A 13536-nucleotide genomic window follows, 5' to 3' on the forward strand; every position below is an offset into this window, starting at 1 on the left:
GCACTGAGCTGTTTTGGTCAGTTTCATGTGTGACATGAAGCAAAGGTGCAGTAAGCAAATGGGCTTTTTGCATTGGATTTCTTTTTGCATTTTGCAAGAAGTAATTCCCTAATTTTAGAAGCACAGTTTAAATCATATGACTTGCGATCCATTACCACATTGGGAATTATTCTAGCAGCCTTTCTTGTCAGCGGAGGATAATGAACTCTAAAACATTGTCGGTTCTGAACCTCACTGCTCATTCAGTATCCTCTTTTTTAAACTTTTTTATTTATATACTTTCCGTTCTGCTTTCATTTCTACAGCCTCAATATTACTAGTTGAGAAAGAATGAATGAAATAATGAAATGTATTGATGCTGAATAAGGCAAAATAAGGCTTTGGAGTTATATATATATATGGAGTTATGGATATAACCAATTAGAATTAATATTATGTTTGAATTTCTTATGCACAGATTGTCTAATCCTAGTGTATATGTGCTAGTCCTAGTGTATTACATTGTACTTAACAGTTTACTGTTATGTTATGTGTTAACTATGTAACAAAAACTGGCAAGGACTAACAAGGGCAAGAACATTTTTATCACATCTAGCAAACTACTATTAGCAATGCTTGAAAAACAAACAGTTTTAACATTGTAATATATGGATATAATATATAATCTATTAAATGTATAGATTTATAGATTTTATAGATTATGTATTATATTTACATATTTATTCTGATATTTGAAAACAACCTTTAAAAGGCGTAATTCTGTTGTCACTAACACAGTGTTTTGAAGAACTGTAGCCTACTATAGCCCTGCTTCTTAACCTGTTAGTAGGTCAAGCCAAAAGCTAACATACTTTGTGTGAGGAACCTTTTATACCTAGATTTAACATTAAAGGGAGTCAGGTTCACAAATGCACAACTAAATATTTCATCACTTACACTGTTATGTTATTAATTTGTAAGTTTTGCTATGTGAAAAAAAGGCACTGTGTGTCTTTAAAGTGGTGCTTGTATAACTGGCCCATTTTGAGCGAGACAGCAATGCGACTCACGAGGCACAACTTTTTGTACATTTTGCAGGAGCCAACGAGCAGTCCCATTTTCTCGTCGGGGCCACTTCAAACATCAGTGGAATCCTCTAGAACATTAAACGCTCCCCCTTTGTCCACAGGTGTCAACCCTTTCTCCAGACAAGCTGGTAAGTTCAACAGCCTGTTGACCTTAATAAGTATTGTGCCACAGTATGAGGTGTAGGTCAACAAAATATCATCATCTTAAAGATAGTGAACAGCTAGGGTAAAGCTAATGTGTGAAACTATCCTAGTGTCTTCACCCAGTGTATTTGGATGTGTTTGGGATGTTGTTGTGGTAGGCTTTCTGTAATTTCTGCTCTCAAAGACAAAACAAATGGAAGAGTCTCCTGGTTGGTTGTATGCACAGCCCCCCTTTCTCCTTGCCAGAGTTTGCAGCTGTGTAGTCATGACGCAGTAAAGAACTCAACTTAATGGGTCAAGTTCAGTTGCAAGGTACACGCGAAAAAATAAAAAAAAATAAACCACAGAACAGACAAAAAACACTGGGAAGCGATGTTTAAGAGGTGTTATGAAAAATAAAAGCCACGTATTAGAAACAATGACCCTGGTTTGTGAGAACTGATTTTAAAAGAGTTTCTAATGGAGGTTGGGGATGTCGTCCATGGATGTAGGGGAGTCCAAATCAAGAGTTACTTGTAGTTCATTCCATATGGCATATGTTCAAAAAACAAAACAACGGTCTAGCTCAAAACTCCTGATTAATGTACTTTTGCTGCCAAAGGAAAATTTGAAAAAGTGTGTTTCACCTCACTGTGTGTTCACTGGGTGCTCTGTGTGTTTCACTAATTCACGGATGGGATAAATACAGAGACCAAATTCCTTGTATACGCAAGTATACTTAAACTAAACCAATTTTGACAATGCCAGATAGAACCATATCATTCTAACAGCCGAAAAACATGTAGGAAACATAAACAGAAGAACCTGAGGTCTACGGAGTATAGCCAGAGATAGCCTAAATATAGCTTTTTATTACTGCATATTCTATATTCAATCTGTGTGTGGGACTGCCAAGGACATTTTTCTTCACGTGACACATCTTGTTTTCTCATTTAGCTGTAGGTCAGGCTCCGGGTGTATTCATGACACCGAAGCACGGGTCTATGCCACAGGTGAGTTTCTGTGACAGCTGCCCTTCGGCACATGGATCTGAAAAGCTAGTGTGTGTCTAGTGTGTGCACCAGGGATGGAAATTAAATATTTTTTCCACCTGCCACTGTGGCTGGTGGATTCCAAAATCTACCAGCCACTCAACTTTTTTACCAGCCACTAGAGAAATGACATGAAAATGTGATATCATGACTATAGTAGCCTACTTAAAATGATCACGGTTATCGGCATTATTGCGATACGACTAAAATGTGCTGAATTTTGCCCTAAACCTACAAGCACAGTAGCAACAAAACTAAAAGCCAACAGAACCACAATAATATGCCATAGTGTCATATCATAAAAGTGGTGTGGCTCCTTTAGGAACTCACGTTTGTGTGAGTTCTGGAGCATCCTATAATCGTCTCTCCACCTTGATCTAACTATACACGGGTTTCTCGTTTACCAACAAAACTAGATGCGCGCGCAGCCGTGAGGCAGAAGACGCTTGGTGGCCGTCCACAACGTTATAAACTTAACCTAAATAGTCAGCTGCTGTAAGCTACAATCGGATTTTTTGTATACCCCTGTTGTCTCAATGATAATAACATCTCATTTCAGACTATATTTCAAAGTTTGACGTTCATTTACATTATTAATATAACATCGTATTTTGTCATTTTTGGCGAAGACATGCATTCCGTTAGGGATATTGAACATATTTAACATTCTCTAACCATCGTGATTTCGAATTGGTGCAGTTTTCAGCACAAAAACTCATTTTATTCTTTTGCTCTTTTGCATTGCTCTATGCTGTTCTATGGTGCTTTCTGCCTCTTGGTTGCGCACGCATGTTTTCGTGACGTTGCATAGAAATCCATGTATACCAAAGATTCTATAGTTAACTAAGATGAATCATAAGACGATTCATCAATGGAACGAAATGGCACTAGTTCCGGACTCCTAAATAGGCGTGTCAAAACCATAGACTGTAAAAAATATATATTCCGTGAAAATGTTCATTTCTGCCATAGGAATACATAGACACTGGACCTACCGCTAGACTCCTAAATGGACGTGACTGCTTCGAACCCCACGTCACAACGTGCCAGAATTTACCCTCTTATGAATCGTCTCGCTTTATCAACCGTCTCTGTGTATACTGTACATCATCTGATTTAAATATTTACAGGTATCAAGGCTATATTTAACATTTAGTATTTATTTTCTGTTTGGCCTGTTATGAAATCATGCACTGAACAATAAATGCACAGCTCAGCTGGAAACTTAATGCTTAGCATTTTGTGAAACTACATTGGAAAAACTCTGGTTTTAATATTTACAGTTATCTAGGCGATATTGTTAACATTTATTTTGTATTTGGCCGTATCGTGTATTACAACAGTGCAAAGTTAGAGACCTCGTAGACATTTGCTTCAATTTCAAAACCGGATTACTCTGACGGCTAATTGCATAACGGAATGCTTTACACCTTTGTGTTCGGTAAATTCTGCTGTTTATTCTGATATGTAGGCTAATCTCCTGAATGAAAAGTTTGTAGGATATTCCACCACGACGAATGGGTGTGGAGATGTCCGCCTGTTTGCGTCATAGGTCTAAATCAGGGGTGTCAAACTCAAATTCACAGGGGGCCAAAATTAAGAACTGGGAGTATGTCGCGGGCCAAGCGCAACATTTATTGAATAACCGATGTTTTTATTGAATTAAAACTATATACACACAAGGAAAAAATAGAATGCAGGCATTTCTGAATAGAAAAAATATATTGAATATCTGAATAGAAAAAATATATTGGCCTATTTTTTGCAGGTGAACTATAAAAATTGTAAATAACATTTAACAATTATCAAAATTGTAATTGTAACTATTAACAGTTAACAAACTCTCCCTCTGAGAATGGCCGTGCTGTTTGCGCGATATCCTGTGCAACAGTAAAACTCGCTTTTGCAGCATCATCACTTGTAACTTGGCTTGGGTAGTCTGCCTTGAAAGCAGACTTGCTTTCAATTCTCCCACCTTCTGTAGCTTAAGCTTCGCATCCAGATCTTTGTATTTGTCTTCATGTTTAGTTTCGTAGTGTCGTTTTATGTTGTACTCTTTAGTGACAGCTACGGTGAATCCACATACCAACCAAACGGGTTTGTCCTTGAATAATATGAACGTATAATCGTTTTCCCACCTATCTTGAAAGCTCCGATTATCAATCTTTCGCTTCGCCATTTTCGTTGATAGTTTGTCTGGTTGCATGGATACGTTTTGTTTATGAACAGAAAAGGCGACATTAACGATGCAACGCATTTTGGGATTTGAAGTGTTATCGATGTATGTAGCAACTTGATGGGCTGCGTTGCCCTGGGCTGCTGAATAGAATAGCGTGCTGGGCCAGCTCTAACGCCAGCTCAGATATGGATGCGTTGTATAAACTACGCGGCGGGCCACTTCTAATACAGATTGAATAATGACCTCGCGGGTCACAAATAAGCAGCCAAAATGGCCCGCGGGCCTAAGTTTGACATCCCTGGTCTAAATAGTAGCATGTCATCTTGTGAAGGTGTCCCGGGCCGGATTAAAATAGCTACGGGCCACTTCAAAAGACAAATTCGCGTGAGAATATTAGTCTGTTTAGATACAACGCAGATCCACAGATCTCACTAGATTTGTTTATGCAGTCATCCTGAAATAAGCTAGCAGTGGCACATGAAAGCATAGCGACAGTTTGTTAATGGTAATGGCAAAAAGTGAAGCACTGCACCAGTGACTATAGGCTATGCTGCAGGTGGCGGCTCACTGGTAGCCTAGTTGTTGAACTTCAAATCAGCGCGATTTACGGCTGGTAGCCTAACGTTACATGATCCCTACAGACACTTTCTTATTTTTAACCGTCAATAACTATGAAAATTAGATCGGATCTGACTATTTGTGGTAGCCTATGCTAGCTCTATTTATCTACCCGCCATAGTGGCAGGTAAGTTGACCAAATTCACCCGTCAGCGTACAAAACTACCCGCATTTGGCGGGGGGCGGGTGGCTAATTTCCATCCCTGGTGTGCACGTGTGTGTGTGTCTGTTTTAACTCTTGAAGCAGTACTCTACTGCCTTCCTAATGTTTTGCTCTTTGTTTGTTGTTTTGCTGTCTACATGCAGAGTGCTTAGCATAGGACAGGCCCAAAGGATTCTTCAGGATGAGGATAACCCCACGGATAGGTCAGCAGCAAGTAAAAGAGCATTCCAGACGTGGACATCAATATTTGATCAAGCCAAAACAATGGAATTGTGGGACAGCACCATGTGGCAATTGGCATACAATTCCTTTTTTGGATACTAGTTTTGTGTTTTCCAGCCTTTGGAGGTTACATGCTGCTGGGCATAGGAGCACGCAGGTCAAAGTTGAAGGGTGGAAGAGGGGGAGGAAGATCGGCTTTTAAGGGCCTGGCACCATGAGGAAGCTCAACAGCTGAAGCCTTGTGGTTTTGTGCTGAGGGCTGGGAAAGGACTGCTTGGATGCCAGAGAGAGCGAGAGACTGTGGGGTTGAGGTTGGTGAGGGGGGCCGGGGGGTGGGGGATCTGTGGTAGTAGGGGTGGGGGGTGGGCTTGTATGAGGTGGTGGTGGTGGTGGGGGGGGGGTATTGCTGTTGACATGCTTGATGTACCCCAGCAGCCTCATCTTTAGTGAGGCAGCATGTTTTGTGTCATCAGCAAAAGGGCAAAGCAGGATAAACACTATATGACCAGAATACCCACTTTAGCATTCTTAAATCTGCACCAGCTGACTGAGCATGCTGCCCAGTGGTGTGCGGGTGTGGAGGCCTGGCTGGGGGATGGGCTGGGGGATGGACCATGGGCGGGGACAGAGGAGGTGCTCAGCTCACACATGGGAGTAACAGGGTTAGGGTGACAGGCTTGGCTTCGCTGCATGGTGGTGATAAGTGCCAACAGCCAATAACACATACTTTACATTCTGCAGTCTGCCTGGCAACTTTCTTTCAATACCACCCCACACACACTCCAAGGATTAATGAAAATGTATTGTGTCCAATCTGCGACTTAGTCACACCAGCACTTTGGGTCCTAAAATGCCATTTAGTAATAAAACAGTTTTCTATCTTAGGTGATAACCACAGAGAAATGAAGAATACGATACTTGAATAAGGATGGTGCATACTTCAAGAAGTTTAAAAAATAATCCAAAGTGTTTTGTAGACAGAGACATTGTTGGGATTCTGGAGATAAATGTATTAATGCATTCCTGTACTATTTGTTAGTTTTTATTTTTCTGTTCTGCCTTTTAAGCTCAAATATGTAAGTGTGTCACCAAGCCACCCCACAGCTGTCTGTAAACACAGTGTACAGTAGTGACCACTGAAATTATCCACAGAAGAACAACATGTCCATTTCATTGAATATGATCTAGACTCACTGGTCTAGTGCCAGACTGACCCAGTGCACTACCATGTGTGTTGTTATATAACAGTCACCCTGACAGTGGGCTCCAAGCGTCTGATTTAGATTGACTGCTCCTTTATTGATCCTCAAGGGGAAATTCAAGAGTCTCAGTAGCGTAAAGACATAACACACAACATGCACTTACAACAGAAATGGTAAACATTAGTATAAGTATCAACATATAACTAAACTCAACTGTACAATAAAGTCAGTAGAAGATAAGATAAGAATCTAACAAACTAAATACTAAATACACTATATAAGTTAAATTAAGAAAGTCCAATGTGCTTGAGGGTGATCAAGCATAAGACGCTTGTAGTGACAGGGCCGGGACTGGTGAGGTGCTAAAGGGAGTGAGTGTCGTGATGAAGGTGCAAACAGTAGTCCAACCATAGTCCTTAGTTGTGTGTGCCTGGCAAGGTGCTCAAGAGAGTGGGTGTCATGGTGAAGGTGCAAAAAGTAGTCCAACATTAGTCAACAGTGCAACAGTAGGGTCTAGAGACCAGCATAAATAATATAGTCAAATAGGAGAGTAAAGTGTAATGTAAACAAGGTAAAATAAAAACTATTTCAGTGCAAGAACGGGTTGAGGTAAAAGTGTAGCAGTAAAACAGTAGTGAAACATTAGGCTGTGTACAATAGTAAAACAGTAGTAAGCAGTAGTGGGCAGTCAGTACTCAAAAAACATGGACGTGGAGAGGGTGGAGAGGCAGACAGACTAAGCAGAGAAGTCTATCTCTCCTCTCCCCTTTAGTGAGGCATTGAACAGTTCAATGGCCCTAGGAACAAATGACTTCCTCAGCCTTTCAGTTGTGCATGGCAGTGAGCAAAGTCTCCAGCTGATCAAGCTCTTTTGGTTTTTGATAGTGCTGTAGAGCGGATGACATTCATTGTCCAAGATGTTGATCAGTTTGTTTAGGGTCCTTTTGTCAGCTATTGAAGTGATGCACTCCAGTTCAGCTCCCACTACAGAGCCAGCCTTCCTTACCAGCCTGTCAAGTCGCCCAGCATCCCTCTTCTTTGTGCTTCCTCCCCAGCATACCACTGCATAGAAGAGGGCGCTGGCCACAACAGACTGATAGAACATCCTGAGGAGCTTGCTGCACACATTGAAGGACCGCAGCCTCCTCAGGAAGTACAGCCTGCTCTGTCCTTTCTTGTAGAGTGCATCAGTGTTGGCTGACCAGTCCAGTTTATTGTCCAGGTGGAGACCCAGATATTTGTAGGTGCTTACCACCTCCACATTGACCCCATCAATGGAGACTGGTAGCAGAGCGGGCTTAGACCTTCGGAAATCCACCACCATCTCCTTGGTCTTTGAGGTGTTAAGTTGAAGGTGATTGAGTTTGCACCATTGCACAAAGTCCTCCACCAGGCTCCTGTACTCCTCCTCTTGCTCGTCCCTGATACACCCCACAATTGCAGTATCATCAGAAAACTTCTGCATGTGGCATGACTCGGTGTTGTAGCGGAAGTCAGATGTGTACAGGGTGAACAGGACTGGAGAGAGCACAGTTCCCTGTGGCGCTCCGGTGCTGCTGATCACAGTGTCAGAGAGGCAGTTCTTCAGTCTGACGAACTGTGGTCGCTCGGTCAGGTAATCTGTAATCCAGGTTACCAGGTGAGCGTCCACACCCATCTGCAAGAGCTTATCTCCCAGTCTGAGGGGTTGGATGGTGTTAAAAGCACTTGAGAAATCAAAGAACATGATTCTCACAGCACTTTTCCCCTTGTCTGTGTGAGAATGTGTCCTGTGTAGAAGATAAGTGATGGCATCGTCCACGCCCACTTTCTCCTGGTATGCAAACTGTAAAGGGTCTAGTGCATGGCGTACCTGGGGTCTGAGCATCCCTAAGACCAGCCGCTCCATTGTTTTCATCACGTGTGATGTTAGAGCAACAGGCCTGAAGTCATTCAGCTTGCTGGGGTGTGGTTTCTTGGGAACGGGGGTGAGACATGATGTCTTCCACAGTGTTGGAACTTGTCCGAGACGTAGACTCCAGTTGAAGATGTGCTTCAGTGGCTCCCCCAGTTCAGCAGCACAGGCCTTGAGCAGCCTTGGACACAGTCTGTCAGGCCCGGCCGCCTTACGAAGATGGAGTTTCCTTAAGAGATAACTTACTTGGTCCGCTGAAATGATGGGGGGGGTGAGGGGAGTGGAGGGTGAGGAGGAGGAGGGGTGCTTCTGTGAGGGTTGTCGTGTGGCTAGAGGCTGATGGCCATTGGCTGAAGCCATTGTTGTCGCACTGCTCATGGTCACCATGTGGGGGAGAGGTGCGATAGCCCGATCAGCAATGATGGTGGAGGGGGGGGAGGGAGGGGAGGGGGGCAGCATCTGAGGTCTGTGTGTCTGATGGCTGTTGACTGAGGTCGTTGTCACCTCTTTGTTCGTGGTAGCCATGTGGGGGAGGGGTGCAATCTCCAGTGATGGTGGGGGTGAGTGTTGCACTGGTAATGAGGTGGGGTGAGGGCTGGGGGATGGGCAATCGAACCTGTTGTAAAAGTGGTTCAGCTGGTTCGCTCTATCCAGGTCTCCCTCCGCAGAGCTGCTGCTCTTCTTAAGGCCAGTGATAGATTTCATGCAGTCCCACACCTCCTTCATGTTGTTATCTTGCATCTTCTGTTCCATCTTCCTTCTGTAGTCCTCCTTTGTCTCTTTCAGCTTAGTCTTGAGTTCCCCCTGTACTCGCCTCAGCTCTGCCATGTCCCCCTCCTTAAACGCCATCTTTTTCCTATTGAGAAGGGTCTTGACATTACTGGTTATCCAAGGCTTGTTATTTGGATAGCAGCGTACAGTCCTTGTGGGAACAACAATGTCCATACAGAAGTTCAGATAGTCAGTAGTGCAATGTGTGACCTCCTCTAAGTCTCCTCCATTCAGTAGCACACTCCAGTCAGTAGACTCAAAGCAGTCTCTCAAAGCCTCATCCACTTCCGGTGTCCACTTCCTGAAGGTGCGCGTGGCAACTGGTAGCCTCTGAACTTTTGGCTTGTACATTGGCTGCAAATGGATGAGGTTATGGTCCGACTTCCCCAGTGGGGGAAGGGGGGTGGCACTGTAAGCATCTCTCACGTTTGCATTCATGAGATCTATTGTCCTGTTTTTCCTAGTTGGGCAGTCAACAAACTGGTAAAAGTTTGTGAGGGTGGAATCCAGTGTAATGTGGTTGAAGTCACCAGAGATCACAAAGAAGGCATCACTGTGCTTTGTGAGCCTAGCATCAGAGAGTTTGGAGCCTAGCGACAGTAGAGTGAATGACGTCACACGCTGTGTCCGGGAGGGCTTGAGGAGGCACGTAGACACAAACAACAATGGCGTGCGAGAACTCCCTCGGCATGTAGTATGTGCAATATGCAATATGGCGTATAGGTTTATTTATTTGGGTTCTAAACAATCACACAGAGGCTGTTCTGTAAATGTAACTGTTTATCCAACATAGGACGAAATGTCTGTAAACACAGTGTACAGTAGTGACCACTGAAATTATCCACAGAAGAACGACATGTCCATTTCATTGAATATGATCTAGACTCACTGGTCTAGTGCCAGACTGACCCAGTGCACTACCATGTGTGTTGTTATATAACAGTCACCCTGACAGTGGGCTCCAAGCGTCTGATTTAGATTGACTGCTCTGATTTTGGCAGTTGTTTATGTGGGGATGTAGTGGCAATGAGTTTACTAGGTGTATTGTATCAATACTGCATAGGCCTATTTTTTTTGGGTTCTAAACAATCACACAGACTCTCTTCTGCAAATGTAGCTATTCATCCAGCAAAGGCAGAAACACTATTTGAAAATTAGATAGAAAAGGTGGACCTTTCTTTAAAATGTAGTGAAAATGCTGTAGTGATTGACTGCAAGTGTAAATATGTCTTAGGTGTCTTTATTTCAGTGTCTCCTGAGGATCAAGATGGTACCTCTAACTCCGTTTTAAATGTGTTTTTGGATCACTTGAGCCAAGATGCCCTCTAACTCCATATAAATAGCTTGGTCATGGGGGTTTTGAGGATGTCCAATATTAAGCAGTGGCTTGCCAACCCAGTTCTAGTGCCAGACTGATCTAGTGGACTAACATGTGATGTTATATAAGAGTTGTAGGGTCAACAAATTGACAAGTTTACAAAGGGGCCCTCTCCACACTATCATCAAAGTGTAATGCTACTTTGAGCCTGGTCAGGGGTTTAAAAAAAGCGATTTGTTTTGACATGATGTCATACCCCTTGCGCTACAAGCTATGAGTTATTTTGTTATTAATGCAAAAACCGTCCAGTTCCAAACTACTCAGATTAATGTATTTTTGCTCCCAAATGAAATGTTGAACTTATCATCCATAAATAGACCCGAGATTGTTTTAACTCCTTAATTCCTTTAAGCACATAAACACTCAAACAATAAAACATTAAACACTACCAATAGTATTGCAGGATATTTTTTAACTCTTAACTACAGCTGGCTTGATTGTGTACTCAGTAGAGCAGGAAGGACTCGCACACAGGGGACCAAAAAAAAGTTTTAGACTGAAATCTTACATTTTAATATCATTCCTTTTAAGGCTAAAAAGAGTCCTTCCTGCTTTACTGAACTTCTCTGCACCATAGAACTGTCTCAAGGCTGTCTTGAACTACCTTGACTCTTTGAACTACTTGTTAGTGTACTTGTCAAAGGTACTGTAATTTCCCACCACGGTTTATACATTGCAAATATTTTTCAGCTATGAGGTTAATGCACGGGGGCAGTTAATATGGTATTAATGTTTTTTTTTACTTGCATAAAACACTGTCCTGCGGTATACACAATGCAGCTAATACACAGGAAATTACTGTAATAGCTCGGTTCCCACCATTGGGGAATGTCTTACTGTGCCATCTTATTTACGGCTTTTCAAAGCCACCATATTTGCTGCGTCCGGAATGGGGAAAATCCTGCCTTCTAAGATAGCATTTGGTGGCAGCAAGGCATGTCTGTTTCAAACCTTTCAAATTTTACCTTCTAGATATCTTCATTTTGGCAAATTTTGAAATCCTTCATGCTGCCTTCAACCAAAGATTCTTTAGAACCTCTCTGCGGCTATAGGAGCTAAGTATTTTGGTTGAAAATGCCCATATATACAGATAAGGTTCTAATGAAACTGCATTTCAACTGGAAATGTAATGAACTTGCTTGGACAAAGACTCATGTTTATCTTGCCCCTACACACAGTGAGGAACATAGTAAGAGAGGCAAAAACATTCATTCCATCTTCAAAATCTTCAAAAGTGACCTCAGTGCTAATAGATTATTTGGGGCATGCCAGGTAAAAGCATTTCCTGCCATTTAATTACAAATGTAAATTGCAGGAGTTACTGAATGCTACGGTGATTTTGTCTGGAATCATTGTCTATTTTCAGATGAGACAAAAATTGCACTTTTTGGCAAGAAGCAGTCTAGGTGGATTTGGTGTACATGTAAGCTACATATAAGAATGACTATACTGAAAAGAACCCCAAACCTAATATGATAATTATAGTGTAGGGTCTATGATATTTTGGGGCTGCTTTTATTCCGCAGGCCCTGGAAACCTTATTAAGGTGTATGGTATCAATCATGAACTCCAAGAAAAAACTTCTGCCATTGTTATCTCAGTCCCCTGATCTACACTGAAATAGTGAGCCAAAGAAGGGAATGACCAAGTGAGGACCTAGGAATCTGAGATTTTGTGAAGAGAAATGGAATCTGGAGAGATTTAGTGAAGAGAAATGGTAAAGTGTTACCAAATTTTTATTTCTTTATGAGGTATTTTTGTTTCTCCACATAAACTTGCTTCTCTTTAAGGTTGGATTTTCCCTCATTGTTTTCATTGTGAGATTACAATAAATCACCAAAAGATTATTTTTTAAACCTGATTTTAATTAGGGGTGGCATTAATTCTGGACGGCCCTGTAACTCAACAATGCTACCCAAGCAATGGCTGAAACTGAGGGAAGATAAAGCATAACAGAGCAAATCAACACAATGTACAGCAGTAAGAAAACAGAATAAACTGCACTCTTTTTACAGCAGTAGAAAACAGAATAAACTGTGCTTTTTTCTTTTAACTGTGCACTTTTCTCTCTTTGTTGAGAAAGTGTTTTTGACACATAGTCTTTGTGCCACTCTGGGTCATGAACAGTTCTCCGCTGTGACGAAGCAGTCACAGGTGGTGTAGCCTGCAACGTCTTATGTGCTTCCTCAGGTGGATGTAGAGTTAAAGGCACAGCTCGGGTGCCTGGAGAAGCAGGGGCAAGATGGCTGGCATTCCAGACTTTACCATCAGAGAGGAGGACAGTTGCAGGACCCCTCTGTGCAACAATCTGGAATGGTTTTGTAAACTTGTGTGCACCTTTCTTGACCCTAACAGGCTTTTTAGTGCACACAAAGCCACCAACCTGAAAAGTTGGAGTCTGTACGCTGCGAAGTTTGTCTGTGTATTCCTTTGACTTGATTTGTTGAATAGCGTCTTTTAGTGCTGCATGGTCCAGTTGTGTAGTGTGTGTAGGAAGGCTTTCCAGCTGAGAGAAAGCATTGTCTGTCACCAACTCCAGTGGATTTTCCTTCACAGCTGAAGACAGTAGACAGGAACTGAATTACTGTAGAAGAAGTCACCTCAGAAGTGAACGCAACCTCTGGCCACTTGCTATAATCGACTAAGGTTAGGGCATAACAGCAATCAGGAGGAGCGCAGTGGTAAGGAGTCAGAACACAGGGCAGTTGTACAGATGAACTTATTCTTTACTTTACTAATTCTCACTCTCTCTTGTACACTTGTCTTTATCCATCTCATTACCATATCATAGCGACCCCTACAGTTTGCTAAGATACCACATGTAATAAAGCCAATGATTAGATTAGATTCAACTTTGTTGTTATTAA

The 13536-nt window shown here is 42.2% G+C and overlaps 1 protein-coding gene across 3 annotated transcripts in view; it reads left to right on the forward strand.

Moving 5' to 3' along the window:
• sec16b (SEC16 homolog B, endoplasmic reticulum export factor) overlaps positions 1-5740 on the forward strand; it is a 34135-nt gene extending 28395 nt beyond the window's left edge. For all 3 annotated transcript variants that reach the window (XM_042111824.1, XM_042111822.1, XM_042111823.1), the window contains exons 23-25: positions 1078-1195; positions 2148-2203; positions 5346-5740. In XM_042111824.1, the coding sequence (XP_041967758.1) occupies positions 1078-1195; positions 2148-2203; positions 5346-5354 (183 nt within the window). In that variant the 3' untranslated portion in view covers positions 5355-5740. The remainder of the gene's footprint in view (positions 1-1077; positions 1196-2147; positions 2204-5345) is intronic.
• The last annotated feature ends 7796 nt before the right edge of the window (positions 5741-13536 follow it).

This window comes from Alosa sapidissima, chromosome 12 (assembly GCF_018492685.1).
Source record: "Alosa sapidissima isolate fAloSap1 chromosome 12, fAloSap1.pri, whole genome shotgun sequence".
Taxonomy (NCBI): Eukaryota; Metazoa; Chordata; class Actinopteri; order Clupeiformes; family Clupeidae; genus Alosa; species Alosa sapidissima.